Source organism: Staurois parvus, unplaced genomic scaffold (assembly GCF_062004578.1).
Source record: "Staurois parvus isolate SC_StPar_1 unplaced genomic scaffold, SC_StPar_1.0 ptg000626l, whole genome shotgun sequence".
In the NCBI taxonomy this organism is placed as follows: Eukaryota; Metazoa; Chordata; class Amphibia; order Anura; family Ranidae; genus Staurois; species Staurois parvus.
The window spans coordinates 227,900-251,519 of record NW_028318422.1 but is presented as its reverse complement, the minus strand read 5'-3'; the positions used below and the strand labels follow the sequence as shown (position 1 = coordinate 251,519).

The 23,620-nt window shown below is 41.1% G+C and overlaps 1 protein-coding gene across 2 annotated transcripts in view; it reads right to left on the bottom strand.

The window, feature by feature from the left end:
- The window catches only part of LOC149449356 (citron Rho-interacting kinase-like), a 201,808-nt gene that overhangs the window by 144,709 nt on the left and 33,479 nt on the right, over positions 1 to 23,620 (bottom strand). For both annotated transcript variants that reach the window (XM_089693340.1, XM_089693341.1), the window contains exons 9-11: positions 7,401 to 7,584; positions 3,123 to 3,228; positions 2,219 to 2,362 (exon numbers count right to left, since the gene is read on the bottom strand). In XM_089693340.1, coding sequence (XP_089549466.1) covers positions 2,219 to 2,362; positions 3,123 to 3,228; positions 7,401 to 7,584 — 434 coding nt within the window. The remainder of the gene's footprint in view (positions 1 to 2,218; positions 2,363 to 3,122; positions 3,229 to 7,400; positions 7,585 to 23,620) is intronic.

The following is a 23,620-nucleotide window of genomic DNA, read 5'->3' as shown; positions in this document are numbered from 1 at the left end:
CATTGGTGTCAGTGGGGGGGATAGTGCCCCATCATTGGTGTCAATGGGGGAAGGAATAGTGTTCCATCGTTGGTGTCAGTGGGGGGTGGAATAGTGCCCCATCATTGGTGTCAGTGGGGGGGTGGAATAGTGCCCCATCATTGGAGTCAGTGGGGGGGGAGGAATAGTGCCCCATCGTTGGTGTCAGTGGAGGGTGGAATAGTGCCCCATCGTTGGTGTCAGTGGAGGGTGGAATAGTGCCCCATCGTTGGTGTCAGTGGGGGGAGGAATAGTGTCCCATCATTGGTGTCAGTGGAGGAATAGTGCCCCATCATTGGTGTCAGTGGGAGGAATAATGCCCCATAATTATTATCAGTGACATCAATGATGGGGCACTATTCCTCCCACTGACACCAATGACACGTAACTTGCTGACCCCTGCTCCAGCCTAGGTGCTACTGCAGCCAGCATACCTGGTTGCAGCAGCACGGCACACTTACCTGTCAGCTATCCTTCTTCTCTTCGGCCTCTCTCTCACTCGATGTTCGCGGGGCCGCTCGGCTCCGCCTCCTCGAAGGTGATTGGCCGCCTGTGTGCCTTTTCTGAGCTACAGTTCTGGCACCCAATCACCGGTGAGGAGGCGGAGCCGAGCGGCAGGAGTGAGGGAGTGGCCGGAGTGAATGAAGGAGCAGCGCTTCCTGGATCGTCGTGGGACTGGGACCGGAGCCAGGTAAGGTACAGCAGCCCCCTGCCCGCCCATGTACTTAGTGTCCCTTCCTGTCCCGCCCCTGCCGGCGGGCCGGATAAATGGCCTCGGCGGGCCGCATGTGGCCCACGGGCCATGGTTTGAGGACCCCTGCTATACGGTATTGCATTTTTACATTGCTCTTTGCCCGCACCTCCTTGTGGCTGCTATCTGTACTAAAGCCGACAACCCAGGACAGCTTCCTGGGTTTGCCAATAGGTGTACAGATAGCAGCAAGAAGAAGTTATGGGCTATGCCCTCTCCCTCCTCTCTGTATACAAGAGTTGCACAGGATCAAACTTTGATTATGGTTTGGGGCAGTTTTATGTCATTTTGCTGCACAACCCTGGGGACTCTTTGAGAGACCCAGTTGAAAAACACTGCCCTAGAACACTGTTCAGAACACATATGACATCAAAGATAGCAAGATGTTAATTTGTCCATGTTCTTTTGATGGTAAACTAACACCATGACTACATTATACCTACATTTTATTAGAGGGTGTACAAAAACCTGAATGTTTTAAGCTCTGGAGATCAGTGAAGCAAAGAAGCAGTGGAGATGTCTACTTATACACATTGTTAAAAATGGCCCCCAAAATTCTGGAACCAAGAGTCACTCTTAAAGCAGAACTTCACTCTCTCAATCAACATTGACTATTTGTAATACTTATGCTGCTAGCATTACTAAAGAGATAGGAAAGTAAAGCATATTTACTTGTTTTACATTTCTTCAGTTACTTTCTGGTTTCCAGGCCTAGGCAAATGTTGTCATGCATCCCGGGAATCTTAAGAAGGGGAGTAGGGGTTCTCAGCTAAGCACACCCTCCAACATGCATGCCTGAGCTAATAGCAAATGGATTCTAGAAAGTAAATGCTACATGAATCATTTGCCATGACTCAAGATGGCCACAGCTAGACATGCTAGGAGGTGTTTTTCAAAATATTTTCTCAAAATTGACGAGTTTGCTTTGAATATTAAAAATTAATCAAATAGCTTTTTTGATTTGTGGTGCTCAGGTGCTGCGTAAATCCGCTTTAAAGAATATTAGTTACAAAGCTCCTAGAATTTGTCCATGTCTAGTTAAAACAATGTCCACTTTTATAGTTATCCCATTACCCTTTATGCTTAAAACAAATTAAATGTTACCAAAAAAAAAAAAATCAAACCACAAATACATATGTTTCTTCCATTACATGCCAAGCTGCCGAGTGTTCATAAAAATGTGTACTCTAGTCTCACATGCTGACCTCTTTTAATATAAGCAAACACCAATGTGAAGTAACCAGCAGAAAGCAGTTAGATAAGCTTGTCTACACTGAATAATAAAAGCAGGTCTCAGATTGATTGTTGCAGGTTACTGCATATTATGGATACTTTCACATTGGTATTATATAAAGCCTTAATGACTCTAATCCGCCTTGAGACCTACTCTAAGCAAACTATGGAGTGTGTGGGCATTATATCCAATAATGGATATGTTCTGATGCTCACGCTGCATTCTGTGATGTAGGTTGCCAGGTCTTGTTCCAGGAGAGATCTCTGAGTTTCAGATGCTTTTAATTCAACTTCTTTCTGGCTGAGAACAGCCTCCACTTCAGACACCCGACGATGTAGTCGAGTCATTTCTTGCTCCATCTGTAACATACACAAAATGAAAAAAAAAAGGATTTAACCAGCTCACTGGGAGCCAAAACCGGTGCCTAAATTCTTAGAACAACATATTTCCACAACTAGTGCACAGAACTGGTCACAACGAGCTCACTTCTTCTAATGGTGGGCTCACAAAGTCATCCACAGGATTGCTGTTCACATATACACACAGTCCGAAGAAAATCCCCACAGCACACAGGTTTTCAATAAGATAGTCATTTTCACCTGCTTGTGTCCCTTCAGTATTATCCCAAATCCAGCTCTGATGAGAAGACGGTTTGCCTCATCATCACATAAATCAAGAATAAACCATATGAGTCCTTCATAAAGTCTCCAATATGTGGGGGTAATCAGATTCCAGCCAGTTTCTTTGCCCAAGATCATAAGTTATGTACAATGAGTAAAAGTTTAAGGATTTATATGCACAAGGCCTTAAAGTCTATTTTTATTTGAAAAAACTGAAAGACCTCATAGAAATCAGATTATCGTTTCCACCGATGCAGAAAGTTGTCCTCCTTACTCAAACAAGAGGCTTCCTAAAAACGATTTAAGGTGGGAGATCCAGAGAAGTCGCTTGACTTTAAAGAATAAAGAGGGATTTCAAGCTGAGGGCATCTGTATGTTGGCAGTGATGCTGGAAAAGTGCTCTACGCCCCAAAAGTTTAAAACAATTTCTTGATCCCCAGGAACGAACTGGAAGGAAATTTCTGCAGCAAACAGGAAGGCCAAGCGCTGGTTTAAATACCTTGTGGCATTTGTCCTGTGTGTCCTGTAGTTCTTTGCTCTTGATAATTAACTTCTTCTCCATGGAGCTCGTCTTGGCTGGAGAGTCCAAGCCAGACACAATGGACCTAAAGTAGGAAACAAAGAAATACTCATTGCAGGAAAACCACATGATTAGCACTTCATTTTCTTCTAATATCTTCCCAGACAAATTTATTCGTCCTCAGGCAGCAAAAACATTCAAACCTCAATCATCATAAAATAATAAGATCCAACCACCCTCCAATCACATGATTCTATGTAGATCCCTGCCAATTTTATTTCCAGCTTCCCGGATTTCCATTTATTACTGACAAACAACTGTCCATCAAACTTACATAAAAGCAATAGATATGCAGCATCACCTGCATCATACTCAGCCACTTTCTTAGGCTGTGCAAATCTTAGTCATAACAACAGAGCATGACATCTTCCTCGTGAAATAATGGTTTTTAAAAAAATATACTTTCAGCAGAGGATAACATCTAAGATGATTTGTCATCACCTGTGTGGTCCAAGCAACAATATTCATAATAGAATGTTTATTACAAAATATTATTATAAGATGCAAGCTTTCAGGACTTGAGTGCCTTCTTTAGGAATTATACTGTACAATTAGATCAATTGCATAATGCCTGAAGATGGGATGTAAGTCTCGAAAGCTTGCATGTAGCGTAACACTGATTGCAAACATTTACACACACCCAGTGAAGTGACTGGTCTCTGGTGATACACAGAGATGAAACAAATCCTCCTGCATTTGTTGTACCTGTTTATCTGCAGTCTACTCTTCTCTATAGCTGTTCAAAATTTGTACAATTCAATTTTCAGAAAGCAAGGCAGGGGAGCTGGAATTACACACTGCAGAGCTCAGTGAAGAGAGCTGAGAGCTGTTCATGTGTGCTTTAAGGGGGGTGTCCCTCCCTGGACACACCCCTCTTCACAAAGTACACATGAACAAAGCGAAGGATGTCAATCACAGGCTGTGTGCTGGAGCTCAATCCCTTCACCTGTTTTTCCCTTGGTGGCAAGAAAACTTGTCAGAAGTGACTTTACTATATTGCAGGCTGCAAGCACAATTTTACAAAGAAAAGAAAAATACCAGTTGATTCTGTCATAAATGTTGTATCTTTGTAACTTCCTCAGCCCTGAACTAAAATATCAAAACAATGTTATCACCTTTCTCAGCTATCTTCTGTGAACTAGCAAGTAATGTCCTTCTGTGTAACAGAGACAAAGAGAGGGGAAAGTTTTTTGTAGTCCACATCAGAAGCACAGCATAGGGTATGACACTGCTCCTCAATAGATGCAGTGCACAGAGTGAGCACTGACAACTTAGAACAGGAAGTATATTACTGGCAGGATCACCAGATAAAAAACGGGAAAAACCCTGAAAAAAGGAAATATTGATATATCTAGGTACTGTTCAACTGTAACATACTTATGTAACATAAGTGCTCAGTTTTATATTTTTTTGATAGAATGTATTTTTTGTTGCATACTGTATGTTTTGTTCGCTGTGAGGGAACTGCTGGGAATGGATTTAGAGGGTTTAGGTTATATTACCCATTCATGGATCTTGTTCAGCTGTATTGATTATTTATGATGTTCAATATAAAACTTTTGACTTGCATTATTAAGATACCTTGAAGCAGTAATTTGTGACATTTGTTTGAGGCATCATTACATCAACAATTATAAACTATATAAACTATATCCTTCAATTTCCAGGATCTATTATTAATAATCAGGAAAAATGCCAAATTGAAATTACAGGTAGAGCTACTGGTCCATGAAAGTCCACAAGGAAACTGGTATATTAATGAAAGGCTACCTTAAAATAACATGTCTGGGCTTCTTGAAAAGTAAAAGTAAAGAAAAATCTATTTTAACAAAACAATTACCCCTTCCTCTGCAATAAAGATATTGATTTCACTACTGGATGAGCAAGGGGGGGGGGTGTAAACAATAACATTTTGAGTTAACAGTCACATGAAGGATATTAAGAACAATCTTTGCATCATTTTCATGTAAATTGGGAAGGGGGGGGAATTTAAAGTAAACCTGTACTAAAAGAAACACCTGACCTGCATATTTGTAGTAATTCAAAGAGTACTGAATAAACATGACAGCCAGGCAACAAGCATTTTCAGGACACATGTAATTCCAAATGTTTTCAAAACACATTTCCTTTTGGACTGAAAACATATCACAAAGCCACCAAGATATCCCTTTAAAATTAACCTGTCAGAATGGAGAATATTGGAAGTTTTAATTTTCTGGCTTCTTTTTGGGTGTGTATGGTGTGATGATGGTCACCGATCTTGAACAAGCAGGTGCACATCTAACTTGCTCTTTCTTGTTCCAGATCAGTGGCTTACTAGGCAGTAATAGAAGGATAAGGATTCCAAGCCTCCAAATTTGCACCTTCAAAACACAAATTAACAGAGGCAACTAGTGTACTTCTACCCAACAAATGCTGCAGCAAGCATAATAACATGTGCATAACATCAAGCCATTTTGGAGATTCCAAAAAGGTGTTATCCTATTTAAGTTTTCCAATAGCAGGCAGCACAAAAGATTTTATTGGGTTATTAAAATGTTGGGCATTCCAAAGAATTTCGCTGATGCTGGCTGGTTATCACACAATAACTTTGCTAACATTTAAAACTTGTGATATAGAGAATTAAACATTTCAATAGGTTCAGACAGAATAATGTGTGTTGTACAAGTTTACTAGCTATGGCTCAACCACACCAGATGTGATTCTATGCTGTTTGCTGTGTTCTGAACCACAGGCCAATTGTATGCCTGCTTTAAAGATCACACATAACAATGGATGATAAATGGTACAGGATACTGCATGGTTCTTAACCATATCTACCTCTACAAGCACTAAAGAACCATTATAAAGTATAGTGATATGGGAAACTGATGACAAAAAAAAAAAATCATACTTTATATCACTCAAATTCAAGATCAATGGATTCACACATGTCCACATGAAGATAACATATTTACACAGCAGGAAAGAGCTACCAAATGCTACTGTTTAAATTTTCATCTGTTAGAGTGGCAAAGAGGAAAAAATGGAAGCTACCAAACAGGTTCCTTCTTATATTTTTGAAGCATGCTCTTGAAAAATGACATGAAATTGAACCTGATTGGTTCTTATGGGCCACATGTCACAAAAGTACATATCACTTCTATATAAATAAGTAGAAATATTAAAGTTTGAAAAATCTAATGATGATGAGCAGAGCACAAAACAGGAAAAAATGTTATATATCCTAAAGTTTATGTTCATGTCTTTTTAATATCAAGTCAGTGGGGGGAAAAAAAAAATCTTTGCCACGCACATCCTAGACTAGTCTCAAAATAGAAGGGCAATTTAGAATGAAGCTCACGAATGCATAAACAGTGATTGCATAACAGCAGCCAGGTTATTAAAGTGCTGCTACACTTGATACAATGTAGATGTGTCACACTTGCAATGCTGCAGGAACTATGCAGATGAATTTGCTTGTGTGGAATATCAAACACCTATCAGAAAACCTTGATGTGCTGTCTTTTTTAAAGCGGTCATAACCTTAATAAATGCAGAGCCTATTATGTCCATAGCAACACGGTTCAAAAGCATGCCATGCAATTTGATCGTAGCTTTATGGCATGTTTATCGGTGTCAGGCGCTTAAACACGAGATCCACCCATCCTATATAAAGTTTGCTTGAAGTGCCCTCCTGCCATATTAAAAAAAATAAAAAATAAAAGCAACACAATATTATTTTCTTTCTAGGTAGCTCAAAAATGTCACTAGCAAGGAGTGAGATACAGCATCCTTGTTTAAAAGGAGCAAGGAGGTCACAACCCACAAACTGAATGTGAGGCTTTTCAGATGTGTTCCATACACAAATTGTGATCCATACAACTGGCCTCTTCATTATTTTATATTTAATGGTTAGCAATTGATTTAATAAGATTGTTTCTAAACCTCACAAAATTCAGGACTAAGCAAACAAAAAAAGTATGGGTTTAATCCTCAGAGCTATAGAAGGCTTGTATGTCAGATAATGAAGTGAAACTCAGAATGCAGTCTTCTATACAGCAGTATTACAGTGGAAAGGGAAGGATCCAGCTAGATGTATACGTATTCATGTCAGCAGGGGTAGTGTGATGCAGATAGCATACAAACACCACTGCGGGCCATATAAACCTGCATTCTCCAGCCAAGTCAGGACAGTCACTCGTTCATTTTACTTACTCAGATTTGGTGAATGCACCAAGAGCCTTTATGTACGAAAAGCCCACAAACGGCAAATCTTCGCCCGAGAAACCTGCAGCGTTCAGGTGGCGCGAAGAGGGTACAGCCCGTAAATTCTTCTCTGGCTCATCAAAATTTGAGGTGTCATCGTCAGACTTCAAGGTAGGAACGAATGGAGGAGGAGCTGGTCAGAATGAGAGAAATGAGGATTACAACCCAGGAACCTGCTTCATTAGCTGCACCAGCACTGCAGCTTGTGCTCTCTCAGGAACTGGCAGACTGAGTCACTGCTATGAAATCTATTACAGCAACAAGATATTAACCCCTCCATTACTGCTACACAGGAACATCCCCTCTCGAAAATGACTCCTATCCCTGGATTCTTTCACCTGCCTATGAAAAGTAACCATTAGCCATAGTTTTAGCCACAAGGTAACATTGCTAATTTACAAGGATGTGTCCTGCTTATTTTGCTGCTGACGGCAAGATGGTATCTAGGTGTGAGATGTGAAATATCCAGATGATTATTAGATAACACGCATGCTGAGAGATTACCGAATCCTTTCGCTTTTACGGCTGCTTGAGATCTGAGGGAGTGTCGATCCATCTATTTCAAGGGCCATGTAAATGCACAACGTGTTGCCTGGAGAGGCCATGAAGCAGCTCCTGAGATAGCAGCCCGAGGAGGCATTGTGATATTGAAGATCCTCCTGGTTCTAATACGGTTACCATGGATCCAGAATAAATCTCCTATGGGCCAATAAGATATGGGAAAAAAAAAGGGAAATATCCCACTCTACACAGACTGTCATCTAGATTTCACCACTGTGTTTCAAATCAAGCCGACGGGAAAAAGGAAAAAACATATGTGCAGTTATTGTGGCGCGGCTCACACAAACAAGATAAGGCTGGCATAGGACATATAAACAACTTAAATGCTGCCATTATAGTAAATGATTTAATAAAACGGAGCAGATATTTACTGCCAGCTCACAGACCGCTCAGGGGGAAAAAAGGAAAAAAAAAAAGCCTTGTTTGCTGTTTTTTCTAGGGTCACTTAGGCCGTGGAATGCAGCATCTCATTTCTGCACAGTGAGCAGGAACAATGAGTCAGAGAAGCAGCACAGGCCACACCAAGCAGGTCAATTTAAATTTCAATGAGACCACTGGTTGCAAAGCAGTCTTCATTACAGCCATCCACATGGTTCACACAGTATACGCTAAGGCAGCAGATCTGAAGAAACCATTAAATTAACCACTTGAAGTAAAAGAAAAAAAAAAAAAACAGCAGTAAATGTGTGCATGTTATTGCAACACATTAGGTGTAAATGGGCCAAGCAAGCATGTACCTGTCTTCCAATGAGAAACCAGGAACACATCCAGTTATATATTTATTTACACCTACGCATTGAAGCCGGCCTTGATATTTTCCAGTTGTCAAACTACACGTAAACATGTGACAATCCTGTGCGTGAGCGCATATTCAGAAGCAAAATAATGGAGAAAACTCACAGCCTCCTGCATTTATGTTGTCTAAACGCAGGAGAAATTATCTGGGAAGCAAAAACAAAAAGGTTCTGTTTCCTAGACCAAGTTCTCTTGAGTGTAGCTGTATTTGCCTTTACCAAAGTTTGCGCAAATTGCTGTGCATTTTGACATTATCCAGTATTTCATTTTCCCCTGGATGCACAGATTTCCATTTTTCTCACCTAAACACAAGTAAACATGCTGCGTGAATTAGCCAATTACAATCATTATGAGCATTTATAGGAGTTAACAAATTTCAATCCATGTATGGCCATCTAATGATTGACATATATGGGACAGGAATATTGGAAAACACCGCAGCTGCTGATCAATGTATTCTGACAGCGTAGAGTCCCATTATAAGAATACTTTGACACAGCGGGGGAGGGGGAATTCCTCTATCCACTTCGTTTGTATGGATGGAGAAATCCTTTTGTTTGTTTTTTCTCATCAGCCTCCCAGCTGTTGGAAAAGAAAAAAAGAAGCCACATCATTTATGGCCAGCCTTATGCAGGCCATAGATGGGTCGAAAATCGGCCGATTTTTCAGCGGGGTAAAAAAAAAAAAATTAAAAATCGGCCGATTTTCGCACCGTTAATGGGTTAATTGGTCAGCCGTTTTTCTGGATTTTGGCACATTTTTTTTTATTGGTAAAGTTGGAAAAAAAATCGGACAATATTTGCGGCAATGATGGGCAAATTTGAAGAAGAAGAAGAGGAAGAAGAGAAAGATGAGAAAGAAGAGAAAGAAGAGAAAGAAGAGGAAGAAGAGAAAGAAGAAGCAGAATTCCAGTCCACTATTATATTTGACATGGAAAAGTCTTGCGGTTGCAACATTGTATCTATTTGTATCCGAATAAAAACATCTGTATCCAAAATGGATACAAATAGATACATTGTTGCAACCGCAATACTTTTTCATGTCAAATATAATAGCGGAGCTCTCTGCAAGGGACAGCAGTAATTAAATGCCGGCCGCAGACGGGACGAAAATCGTCCGATTTTTTTTACGATTGGTGGTAACGTCGGCCTATTGAACAACCGATCTTTTTCGGTTTTTTTTTTTTTGTTTTTTTTTAAAAAAAAAAACAGCCGGTTTTCGACTCATCTATGGCCTGCATTAGACATGTATTAATTTTTTAGGGCATTCAGAATCAAAGTTTTTACTGAAAATGAGAAACACTTTGAATATGTTACAAGCAGGTCCAAGGCTCATCAATTTTGACATAGTAAAAAAACGGTGCTATGTGGCAACCCATAGCAATCTAATAAAATTAGCCTTTCCTAGACTAGCCATAATTTCCAAATTGGTTGCCTCGGGACATTGGAGATCATTGCAGTTTGTTATATAACTCAACAAGGCGGGCAGACCTAATGCTTAACATTCATGAAGCAGCTCATGAACTTTTGTTCCATCAGGCACTGGGGTTGATTTAGGCTGGCCATACACTATACAATTTTCTGTCCAATTTCCTTTAGATTTACCTTCAACTGCATAGAGCAAGGGCCTGCCTAATTGGATACAACTGAAAGTGTTGTTTGGGTTTGACCTCATATTATATGGTTTTTGGTAAATCTAAAGCAAAAATGTCAAGAAAATTGTATAATGTATGGCCAGCCTTATGCAGGCCATAGATGGGTTGTTTATCGGCCGAATTTTTGTCCGCACGAAAAATCGGCCGATATTAACGCCATTAGTGGGGCCAGCCCGTCGGCCATTTCTCGCGGATCTTCTTGTTTATTTTTATCGGTCATGCTGTAAAATCCACGAAAAACTGCCGTTTTTTGTAGACATTGGTGGCAGCATCGGCAACAACCGATTTTTCGTTTATCAGCCGACAATTCGGCCGATAAACAGCCCGTCTATGGCCTGCATTAGGCTGCATTTACATTTGATTGTTTTGTAGCTTGAAGCTCGGAGCTCCAAAAAGCTCAAACTTAAAAAATCAATTGTTCTCTATGGTGCCTGTTTGTGCGATCAAGTGTGAATAGGCACCATAGAGGACAACTGATTTTTTTAAGTTTGAGCTTATTTGGAGCTTCAAGCTACAAGACACTCAAGTGTGAATGCAGCCTTACTAAAACTAGAGAATGAAAAATCTGCTGCAGCTGTGCATGGTAACCAATCAGCTTCTAACTTCAGCTTGTTCGGTTATGCAGGCTGTAGACAGATCGAACATTGGCCAATTTTTCGGGGGGGAAAAAAAACGAAAAAAAATCGGTCATTCGTTCGTTCAGCCGACGTTACCACCAACGGTAAAAAAAAAAACCGGCCGACAAAATCATAAAGTTCATCCCATAACTTCTATCCCTTTCAGTGGACGGCTCATGCGTGGATTTTTTTATCGGTAAAACCATTGGCGGATTTGCCCATCATTGCCGGGGAAATCGGCTGATCGTCAAAATCGCCCGCGAAAACCGATCAGCCACATGACCAATAAAGAAACTGTGCAAAAAAACACGAAAAACAGCCGACCAATTAACCCACTAATTTTCGACCCGTCTATGGCCGGCATTAAGCTTTGACAATAAAACCTGGGAGCTGATTAGTTTCTCTGCAGAGCTGTACTAGATTTTGCACTCTTCAGGTTTAGTAAATCAACTCCACAGCCTACATTTCCATAATGTATTTTCAATAATGTGCATTATTGTTGATCAGGGGAAAACAGAGAAATAGTCTGGTGTGGGAGGCACTCAGTAGTATGATCAGTTTTTGGACATAAGGAAATGTTTCTCTTCATGGAAAACTCAATTTGAATATCACTCCCAAATTATTTTAAGCTCTGCATCCACCTGCAGGTTCATGATTTTTCAATTCTTGCCAACAAACATTAAAAAACACAATTTTAGCTATGTATGAATAAAAAAGTCATGTTTTAGGGCTTAGTGGGTTCTGTGCTTAGAGAGACTGAAGAACAGCTCTCCAATTGATATATCAGTTGTGATCCTCCCACAGTAGCCTGTAAATAATTTGGTTCTGAATAGTCAGGTGAATGTATTGGTTTATATTTTTATTTTAGTTATTTAATTTATTTCAGGTACTTATATATTGCCATCAATTTACGCCACGCTTTACACATATGTTGTACATTCACATCAGTCCCTAACCCTCAAGGGGCGTACAATCTAAGGTCCCTAGTTTACATTCATACATACATATACTAGGGCCAATTTAGAAAGTAGCCAATTAACCTACCACCATGTCTTTGGAGTGTGGGAGGAAACCGGAGCACCCGGAGGAAACCCACGCAGGCACAGGGAGAACATGCAGACTCCAGGCAGGTGGTGCCGTGGTTGGGATTCAAACCAGCAACCTTAGTACTGCCAGGCGGAAATGCTAACCATTTAGCCACTGTGTTGTATTTTACTGCATTCTATACAAGAAGTTAAAAAACCTATGTGCAAAACCACCCTACCACCTAAACTTACCTGAACCCGCTTTCGATCCAGCAATGTGCCTGAGAGCAGCGGCTCTCCGGGGTCACGCTCCACTCACTGGCTTACACAGAAGCCAGAGCCATTGGCTCCTGCTGCTATTAATCACAGCCAGTGAGCCAATGAGGAGCGAGCAGGGCCGAGCCACGCTCCGTGTGTGAATGCAGGGGTGGACTGACAACTCATGGGGCCCCCGGGCAATAGGGGATCATAGGGCAGTCGCGGTAAGCGGAGGGCGCAATACGGTTGCAGCGAAGTTCGCACAGCTTTAGGGGGGATTGCTGCTCATCCAACTGCGGGCACTCATGGTAAGGAAAATTAATTGAAAGCAAATTTCCAAGACACAACTCATGGGGCCCCCGGGCAATAGGGGATCATGGGGCCCCTGTGTCCTTGTCCAAACTCAAAAAAGCCTATGAAAAAGGTACCAGGGGCATCTCATGGGGCCCCCTACTTACCCCGGGCCCTCGGCCAGTGCCCAAGTTTCCAAATGGTCAGTCCGTCCCTGGTGAATGGGCAATGTCCATTCACAGGAGCGCAGCTCAGGAGCAAGCCTGCTCGAGTGCCCCCATAGCAAGAGGATTGCTATTGGCACTCGGCAGGGGGGAGAAGCCAGGACTGCTGGCGGAGGAACCAAAAAGAAGAGGATCGAGGATGTTCTGTGCAAAACTAGTAGGTGAAAAAATACCACCTTTAGAATCACTTAACCATATTTGAGTCATGGACCCCTTTAAGAATCTAATGAAAGCTAGGGACCCCCTCCCAAGAAATATTCACAAACAAAACTTTGCATGCAATGAATATATGTGCTTTATGTTATTGAAATTTTTTGCCTTATACATATACAGTGAAGGAAATAAGTATTTGATCCCCTGCTGATTTTGAATGTTTGCCCACTCACAAAGAACTGATCAGTCTAAAAATCGAATGGTAGGTGTATTGTAACACTGACAGACAGAATAGCAACAAAAAATTCAAAAGAAATGCATGTCTAACAAATTATACACTGATTTGCATGTTCATGAGGGAAATAAGTATTTGATCCTTCACAAAACATGACTTAGTACTTGGTGGCAAATCCCTTGTTGGCAATCACAGAGGTCAGACGTTTCCTGTAGTTGGCCACCAGGTTTGCACACATCTCAGGAGGGATTTTGGCCCACTCCTCTTGGCAGATCCTCTTTTCCTCTTCCAATTTTTTTTTACCTTTCTTCTTCTCTTCTACGGTTTCTCCATTTCATCTTTTTACTTTATCTCTTTTTTTAATGAAGGTTGGGGCACCCCTTGGGGCCCCTAATATGATTATACCCTCAGGTATGGGGACACTATTTTTTTTTTGTCTCTTGTCCCTCTTCTTACCCCCTTCACTGGCTTCACCTTCCCAAGTTTATTGATTATCCTGACCACTCTTGTGGTTCTCGCTTTGATTGTTACCATGGTAAGAAGTGGGAACTCCTGATAATTTGCCTGCCTGATTTTTACCTTCCTAGGCTTTTGCTTATTGTACATTTTTCATATTTGAATGATCCATGTTTACCTGGATAATTTTTGTCCTCATTTTGACAATTTTATGTTGCACTGGGGATGATCTGAGATTTTATTGTTATTGTTGATGATATCTTTGTTCCCTGTACTTAATACTTTCAATAGAAATATTAGAAAGTTAAAGTTTTTCTGAAGTCCTATGTAACAATTCCCAAACATGTTGGAAACACAGGGGTCCCCTTTATCGATATGACAAGATGGGTCAACTTTTTCTCATCCTCACATAGTACATATTTCACAGATAGATTTCTATTAGGATTTTATAAAATGTTGTTTTTTTTGCATCTGTATTCTAAAGTTGCATTGTTTTTTGGTATACCTGATCTTAGAAAACTCAAATGCAGCAGATTTTAGAAGCATCAGATATTCAGGTAGACCTTGGGCTTCATCATCATTTGGATCCATACTCTAAATATGGTGATGCCCAGGGTGAACCTGAATTTGTCTCAAATATGCTCCTTGCCAGTACACGGAGTTAGTGCCCAGTCACACTGGTGTGAATTCTGATGCAATTTGCGAATTGAAATCGCATCTGAAATTGAATCTAATGAATGTGAATGTCAGTGTCTTAACATGTGCGATGTTCTGCAGCGTGATTTCTAAAGTAGTTCTTACATTATATGTTCTGCAGTTTTGTTGTGATTTCACATACATACAATAAAACGGAAATCGCACTGCAAGTTGCAAGAAATCGTTGAAAATCTTCACAAGCAGCAATAAAGTCTTCAGAAATCGCACCTGAAATTGCACACAAATCGCATTGGTGTGACTTATTGTTTATGAAAGTCCATGCAGTTGATTTTTTTTTTTTCTTCACAGTAAACTTTGAATAATTTTATTTTTGAGTCGTATTATTTAAAATATTTATTATATCACACTTTAGTTCAGTTTTACTAGTATTATTTTTGTTGATACCTTATAGTACTGCCTATATCTCTTTGATTTTACTGATTTCATGGCCCATTGGCACTGCATTTTTTTTTTCAAACAGTGCATTAGTTGTGACAGCTTGCAACCACCTGTTTCCTATTAATGGTACTACAATCCAACTGGACTCCCTGAGGACAAAATAGCAAGCCAGTTCTGGTTTGCTGAAACACACGGCTCAATATTGGGTTCGGTTCACAGAGTGCATGCTAACATCATTTCTCCACTCTCCATCCTGATTTCTGGGATTTACCAGACCAGACAAGGCTTAATGCAGGCCATAGACAAGTCGCAAATCGGCCGATTTTTCGGCCAAAAAAAAAAAAAAATCAGCCAATGTTCGCACCGTTATTGGGTTAATTGGTTGGCCGCTTTTCGGGGGTTTTGGCACATTTTTTTCTATCGGTAAAGTTGGAAAAAAAATCGGCCGATTTTCCCGGCAATGATGGGCAAATCGGCCGATCGGTTTACCGATATAAAAATCTGCGCATGAGCCGTGACCTGGAAGAAAAAGAAGAAGAGAAAGAAAAAGAAGAAGAGAAAGAAAAAGAAGAAGAGAAAGAAAAAGAAGAAGAGAAAGAAAAAGAAGAAGAGAAAGAAAAAGAAGAGGAATTCCAGACCGCTATTATATTTGACATGAAAAAGTCTTGAGGTTGCAACAATGTATCTATTTGTATCCAAATAAAAACATCTGTATCTGAAATGGATACAAATGGATACATTGTTGCAACTGCAATACTTTTTCATGTCAAATATAATAGCAGAGCTCTCTGCAAGGGACAGAAGTAATTAAATGCCAGCCGTAGACGCGACGAAAATCGGCCGATTTTTTTTACCATTGGTGGTAACGTCGGCCTATTGAACACCGATTTTTCGTTTTTTTTTTTAAACGGATGATTTTTGACCCATCTATGGCCTGCATTAATCTGTTTCAAACATTGCATGAGTTTGTGCGATTGTTTGGCAACCTGCACCCCAACAGACAAATGAGGCAATTGTTCTTGGAGGGTGGTCCCTGTGGACCTTGTCTGATCATGACCCTGGTATTTGCAACTTTTTTATCTTTTTGCTGCTGTCTGTATTCCTGTTGCAGATTTCTCTGGATAGCAGTAAAAAAAAAATAGCATGCATTTCATCTTTCCCCATTAAGTTATAGCTAGACATACACTTTAGGCTAATGCACCATTTACCATGAACAATGGCTTTATGGGTCAGCAAACAAGAAAAAGAAGATATAGTTGACGTAAGATATAGAGCTGATAAGTACAAAATCAAGCAAAGTAATCATGCACTAAAATATGGCTAAAATACTTCAAGCAGTATTAAAACCAAAAGCAAACATTAGGCCCCTTTCACAAAGACATCATCCGTTCAGTCATATTTTTTCAAAGAAAAAATGGATTCAGTTTATTTCAGCTAAAATTAGTTTGCATACCAGTTTTCAGTTCAGTTTACATCAGTCTACATCCGTTTTTACATCCATTTTTTTCTTTGTTGTTGCAGAGACCAATCAGAGGTGACAAAAGTATAAACAAAAAAAATGTTTCTTGTCTAAAAACAGACATAAACAGAATGGATGTAAATGGATGGAATCTGTTTACTTCTGTTCCATTTCAACAAATCTGGACATTGGCTGTTCCATTTAAAAAAAAAAAAAAAAGAGAGACTTGAACGGACATGGATGTAGACGGATAATTGATCGTCAGTTTACATCCACCTACCCACAGACATACATTTTGAGTCAGTCTGGATCCGTCTCAAAAACAGATATAGACTGAACGCCAGTGTGAAAGAGGCCTTATTATTGCAGTGTACGAATTCTTAAATGTGATGGCTGCATTCGTTTTATTTTTAAGCTTTCTTTTCTTTATTTTTCACCTGGCAATCCTGCCAGTACGTTTTTTGTTTTCCAACAGAACAAGCTGTCCTGCAGATGTAGCAGTTAGAGGGTTGAGACAAACCATTTACCACTGACAGGGGTGCTTACAACGATCAGCTTTACTTTTATGTAAAACCTTTATCCAAAAAGAAAAGGATTGTTGCTGTACCTGTTTAAAAAGTGTGAGCTGGAGTTTGGCTTGAATTTGTTAGTGTATCTAAATCTGCTAGTGCATCCAACATTCCCCTCCCCCCAGATTAACAGTACTGATATCCAAAGGGGTCTCTGTTGCTCCTTCATCCAGAGTGTAGGCACCCTATAACAGGAGGTGTGTTACTGGTCAGATCACCAGGTGAGAACAGAGGGAAAAAAGAGCCCTCTGAAGAGCAATCCACCATGGGTCACACTGCAGAGGTTACACACATGTAAATGAGGCATTACTGCTTGTTAAAGATATGTAAATAATATAATTGTCATAGTCTGGGCACAGGTGCACTTTAAACGCTAAAATGCATTAGGCATGTTATTCTGAACAGATACAGTATTAGCACTTGAACGCCTCTTGGTTAATGAAGTGCTGCCAAGCAGAATGTTCTATTTCAGTATATTGATATGTCATCCAGTCATCAACAGAGCAGAAGTAACTATATGCATAAGATTTGTGGAAAACTTTACAATGTCTTTCTAAGATGATCAACAAGAATTAAAACTCCATGAAAAAAGACCTTACAAATCTATTATATTTTTTAAAGAAATTTTCTGAAAATTGCACTCATGAACAATTAATTTTTTTCATCACAATGAAAAAGCAATGATATTTTACTTTTATGGGAGAGGAAAATAGTTACTGCATTGTAGAGCTTCTAAGCAAACCACCAGTCAAAAACTATAAAGTGCAGACACAATAGAAAAGAGGAAACGGAAAATGTATATGGAGTGGATGGATAGAGGTGATACAAATTTGCAAAAACTAAACGGTCACCTATAATGAGCAGGTTCTGCAATATTCCAATTCCAGACCATTTGCCCTGAAGCTGCAAAATCCGCAGAAGTCATTAGGCTTCAAGAGAATTAAGACAATGCTGAAGTCATTGCTCATAGGTTATGTGCCCTAATGTCACCTTTAAGTTATGGAGCCGCAATCAAAGCACCAAGCAATGCAGCTGACATGTAATTGCAATTGCAGCCAAAACTTTAAAGCGGGGATCATGATCTACTAGATCGCAGCCAGGTGACTTGTAGATCACGGTCTGGGCTTGCTGACCCGCCATCCCAGAGCATGAAACAGAGTGCAATGCAGAGGGACTACTTGTAAAAGTTGGAGTTGGGAACAAAAGCCGCGTAAGCTAATGCCTCCTACCAACCACACTTCACCTCTTATCCCGCCTAGTGGTCTCCAGAGTGGTGCCGGCAGCAGGAAAGAAGAGTTCTTCAGATCAGTGTGAAGCAATACACTGGGCATAATAGTATATGGCTGCTTTCACACTGATGTGCTGCGATTTACCCACACCGCGGGTGCAGTGCAGCGTACCTTCAGCTTTCCTGCGGGTTAGCTGTACTTAGCCATAGACTTCTATTATATTCTGTGGGTTTGGTGCACTTCCTGAAAGTGCACCAAAACTCCTGAATGCAGGAGTTTTGGTGCATTTTAAGAAAGTTCACCACACCTACAGGATATAAATAGAAGTCTATGGCAAAGCACAACTAACCAACAGGAAAGTTGCAGATGCACTGCGCTATGCCCACGGTGCAGGTAAACCGCTGCACATCAGTGTGAAAACAGCCATATAGGAGGCTCTGAACAGTGAGGATTCATTTACATTTGCAGTTTAAGGGGCTGGTAAAACGCACAGTTAAGACTTGTTTTTACCATTCCCACCCCAACCTCACCCCCTTTAGCTGCAGTGGTCACGGGTGTACACATGTCGCAGGAACAGCAGGAGTTATATGCCCTGTCATGGTTGGTGGGTGTAGCACCTGCCAAGCATGACCCATTCAAATGAATGAGGCCGCTCTGCAAGTGCCCTGCAACCTTGCGCAGTACAGCAAACATTGTGTTGCTTTCTCACCACCTGATATAAACCCTTGGACCTCGCAGAAGCATGCAGTTGTGGGGCGCAGAGTTGCCCCATTTACTTGAATAGGTCATGATTGGCAGGCTGAAGCACCCACCAAAAGCAACAGAGGGTTTAATTCCTGATGTAGCATGTGTACACCTTTGGTTGCTACCTCCGCATCTAAAGGGGGTAGGGATTGGGCACAGTAAATCCGCAGGCTTTTACCACTCCCCAACTTTCTGTGAACGAGCCGCTGCCAAATGCAACAAAGGGCTTATTCACAAGTGCAGCAGGCACTGCTGCTCCTCTGAAAAACGATCAGAGTGTGTTTGACAGGTGGTGAGGAGGCGATATGTTGCTTCCTCACCACCTAATTTAAACCCATGATTGCCATGCAATGCATGCGATTGTGACACAGTAGTATGACAGTTTTAAATCAGGTGTGAAGAGGAGACACTGTGCCGGTGATCTTTGACTTCTCCCATGTTGTTCAGGTAGATCTCCACTACTTTAAGGTTGCCTACCCCTGCTTTAAAGGAGAAGATCACCTTTTAACAAAAAATAATAAATGAACAATTGCACATCTTTTTGCAGGTAAAAAAATGTGCATTTATTATTTTTTGTTTCTGAAGCCTCTAAAGCATTGCACCAGCGATCAGCAGATCGCTGCTGCCATGCAGGCCTCCCTCTGACCTGTCACTGTATCTGCTTGCTCATAAATCCCTTAAGGGCAAGCAGAAACTGACAGGAAAGCTCAATGAACTACCATGGCGCTGTGGAGAACTACAAGCTGACAGCGGCAAAGGCTGTCGGAAATTGTAGTTTTCCCATTCTCAGAATACTGTGAATAAGTGACGTAGCCAGGTGGGCAGAGCCCCACCCGGCCACATTATTTTAAAATTGTGACAGAGAAGATCCCCCACTAGCTGTCACAACTGGGATAGGGGGGTGCTGGGGCTGGTCAGTTTGTAACATGTTACACCCTGAATATGGATGTAACATGTTACGAAAGGTGAACTTATCCTTTAAGATTAAAATGGGGATGGATTAGAACCTCTCATGTTTTTGTGTCCCTGTTGAGATTTCTCTTTACATTCCACCCCAGTGTCAATGGCCACCAAGACAGGAAGCCAAGGGAAATCTCTCCTAAGGGAACTCAGCTATACAGACACTTTATTTTCAAAACAGAGTGGGAAAGGGTTAACCTCTGACATGTTTACTGCAGTCTGCATCTTTACCCTATGTTCCAGTAAAATTGGTCACCAACACAGGAAGTGAGGAGAAAATTACACCAATCAATTACTGAACTGTATTCTGTAGTGACATATGACTTGGCTAAAGGAACCAGTGAGTGCAGTTGGAGACCAGGAAACAATATTCTCAGAAGAGTTAGTTTCTAAAAAGACGGTGAGTCCTCTTCATCAGAGCAGTGTTTTCTGTGTGGGCAGCAGAAGGGATAAGCATTTGCTAATTTACTTCTTTGTAAGAAACAGTACTATTGAACCATTCAGTTTGGTAAAAGAGTTGCTGCCAACATTTTGTGCCCCTGTCCATACATGTTTGTATTTGGGACTGTGAGGAGTGAAGGATGACATGCCTGGCACAGTGGCTAAATGGTTAGCACCACCTGCCTGGAGTTTGCATGTTCTCCATGTGCCTGCGTGGGTTTCCTCCGGGTTCTCCAGTTTCCTCCCACACTCCAAAGACATGCTGGTAGGTTAACCTCCGTAACGGTCTGATTATGTCCATATTTCTGTGCTCAAAGCGGTACATTTTTTTGCATGGAAATATGTATTTTTTTTTATTGTAGGCCTGTAATTTTTAGGAATAACTCACTGAAATCTGTCCGAACAAGGAGTCTAGTAAACATCCCGGGTATGTTAAAATTTGAAACACGAAATCATAATTTAATAAATAATCATAAAAAATAATAATATAATAATAATAAATGTAATTAAATAATATAATCAAACCAAAAACACTGAAATTTGAAATACAGCGCCAAGTTCGCACATCACTGAGCAAAGTCGCAAAATAGTTTTCAGTGTCTGATGACGAATTTCCCCACGAATCATTATCACTCAATTCTGCAAGTGGTTCTGATTTACTATCACTGTTCTCTAGCTGGTCTAAAACCGCTTTTGACCTAAAGGGACGCTTTTTGGACGCCATGGACATTTCTCAGTTTCCAGGCAGAAAAAAACAGTAAAAATGTAGGCAGGGCACAGGACAAAGCACTCGGGACAAAATGTATGTGAAATGGTTTGATACAGTAATGTTATACTATGTGATTTTAGTGAATGTCACTTTTTGTCATTTTCAAATTTCCCGTTGTTCCGTCTCCGTACGTCCCGACGCCACAGGGGACGGAACCCAGAAGACAGATGCCGGCATCCGCCGGAGGACATTACAGGGGACACTGTAGGAGGGACATCGCGGGAGTGCAGGACAAGGTAAGAGAAGAACAGATCGTATAACTTTACTCTCCTACTCCAAAATGCCTCCATTTTGTGGTAAAGTAGTGCCACAACTAAAATGATAAATACAGAGGGTCGAGACCAGGGTCCCTCAATGGACTTGGAGGACACAGGAGTTCAGAGATTGTTGAGACACCCAAAAGCAGTTTAACTGGGTACTGCTTGCAGTTCAAAGAGCCGCCTAAAGCACCTTATTGCTCAAAGCTGGCCCCTGTCGAGACCTGGACATCCACATGGTAAATCTTAGAGAATATAGGAAACACAAGACCAGGCAAACAGGCTTGCAAATGTGGGAAACTTGCTTGATGCCGAAAAGTCCAAGAAGTGCTAGCACATCTAGCAGAGTGCACCTTGGCAGTAAAGGTTGGAATCCAATCCTTGAGCCCATAAACCTTAATGATGGTTTGAGTCACCAAGAAATGGTGGAATAAGAAGTTCCCCTGAGGAAAGACAAAATCTCCTGGTGAACTGGAGTGCGACAATGGAAAAAAAAAAAAAAAAAAAGCAAATCTTCACCCTCCAAAACTTTATCCCTCCGCACCACACCTCCTCCAACCCTCTACATGAATAACAAGTTTTTTTTGTATACCTTTTTTTAAGAATTTGCCCCGACCACAGCACATATCCCAGGAGGCATAGCCTTTTCAGGAAAGGAGAAGGGCCTATTGACGCATCAGTGGGAGGAGCACCAGCTGAACCTAGAACAATGGGTGGGTGGATGAGAACCTTAAATGTGCTGAACACACCAACAGGTAAAGCAGGGGCTTTAAAAAATATTGGAGGGGGGGGGGGGAAGAGTGTGAAATTTCAGTTTAAGGTGAAAGTCCAAAATTACCTAAGGTAGGGAGAAAATTATGGACCTTAATACCACATTGTTTTTGTGCAAGACCAAAAAAGGCTATTTACAAGATAAAGCTGCCAGTTTAGACATTTACCTTGCAGAGGTGAAGGACACACAATACGCAACCTTGTGAACAAAAAGTAGAAAAGTAATATTCCTTGATCGGTTCCAAAGGCAATGTTAGAAGTGACAAGAGAACCAAATTCAGAATACACAGTGATAGAGGAGCGAACAGGGGAAGCCGCATTGGACATATCCTGCGCAAAAGTCTTGACCAAAGAATGGGAAGGCAGTAGTCTCTGGAAGTAGACTGAAAGTGCAGAGACCTGATGGTGCTCAAGGACAAATGATGGTCCAGGCCCATCTGCAAAAATGCAAGAATTCATCCCATGGAAAATTTCCTGGGGTGAAATTTTTTTGCCTCACACCAAGCAAAGTATGCCTTCCATGTGCAGCAATAAACCTTATGGGAAGAAGATTTTCTAGATTTTGACATTGAGGGAATCAGATTTAGAGATGCCTCTGCCCCTCAGAACCTGGGCTTCAATAGCCATACCATTAAAGCCGACAACCATGAAGCAGGATGGTAAATTGATCCTTGAGACAGAATATCTGTACGATCTGGAAGAGCCCTTGAAACATCCTCCAGGAGTCTGATCAAGTCAGAGTACAACATCTGCCAGAGCCAATCTGGCGCTATAGGATCACTGGAATGCCTTCCACCTCAATCCTGAAGATCTGAAGAGGAAGAAGCATCACGGGAAGAAAGGTTGAGTTGAAGGCATACTTATCCCACAGAGCAACAAAAGCATCTACAGCTTCTGCTACAGGAGCCCTATGCCAGGAGACAAACCGGTCCAATTAGTTGACAGACCTAGAGGTCAGAAAATCCAAAACAGACATCCCCTACCGGTGATACAGGTCCTGGAACACCTTCATTTTTGGGACCATTTCCCCAGGATATACAGTAGGTGCTGCCAGCGGAGGAAGTCTGCCTACCAATTGTCCATGCCAGAGATGTAAAGTTTGGAAGGCGCAGAAATGAGTTCTACCCAGGACAGGATCTACTCAAACTCTCTTGCCATTGCAACACTTCTGGATCCTCCCTTATGGGAAAGGAATCATTGATGCACTGTAAAAATAGGGGAAAAAACTCATGTGTGTGTTTTTGATGTCTAGAGGCTAGAGAGTATCACTAACAAAGGAAGGCTATGTCAACCTTGGGGGATCCCATGCAGATTTTCTGGACCAAAATGAAGACATATAGGGGCAGATTTCCCCTGTTTGAGTACTGTGATCAGGATGTCCAGAGCTTCCTTCTCAAGGACCTATCTACCATCCTGCTTCATGGAACATTTCCAAATCAGTGATCACCACGATGCTTTACAAACCAGGAAGTCTGCTTCACATGGAATAGTTTGCTTGGTGCAAGTCAAAGAATTTTCACTACAGGAAATTCTGTTAGACAAATTCTGTACTGTTTAAAGATGAATCTGAACCAACATTTGCCTCTGAGACTGCTGGCTTCCCATT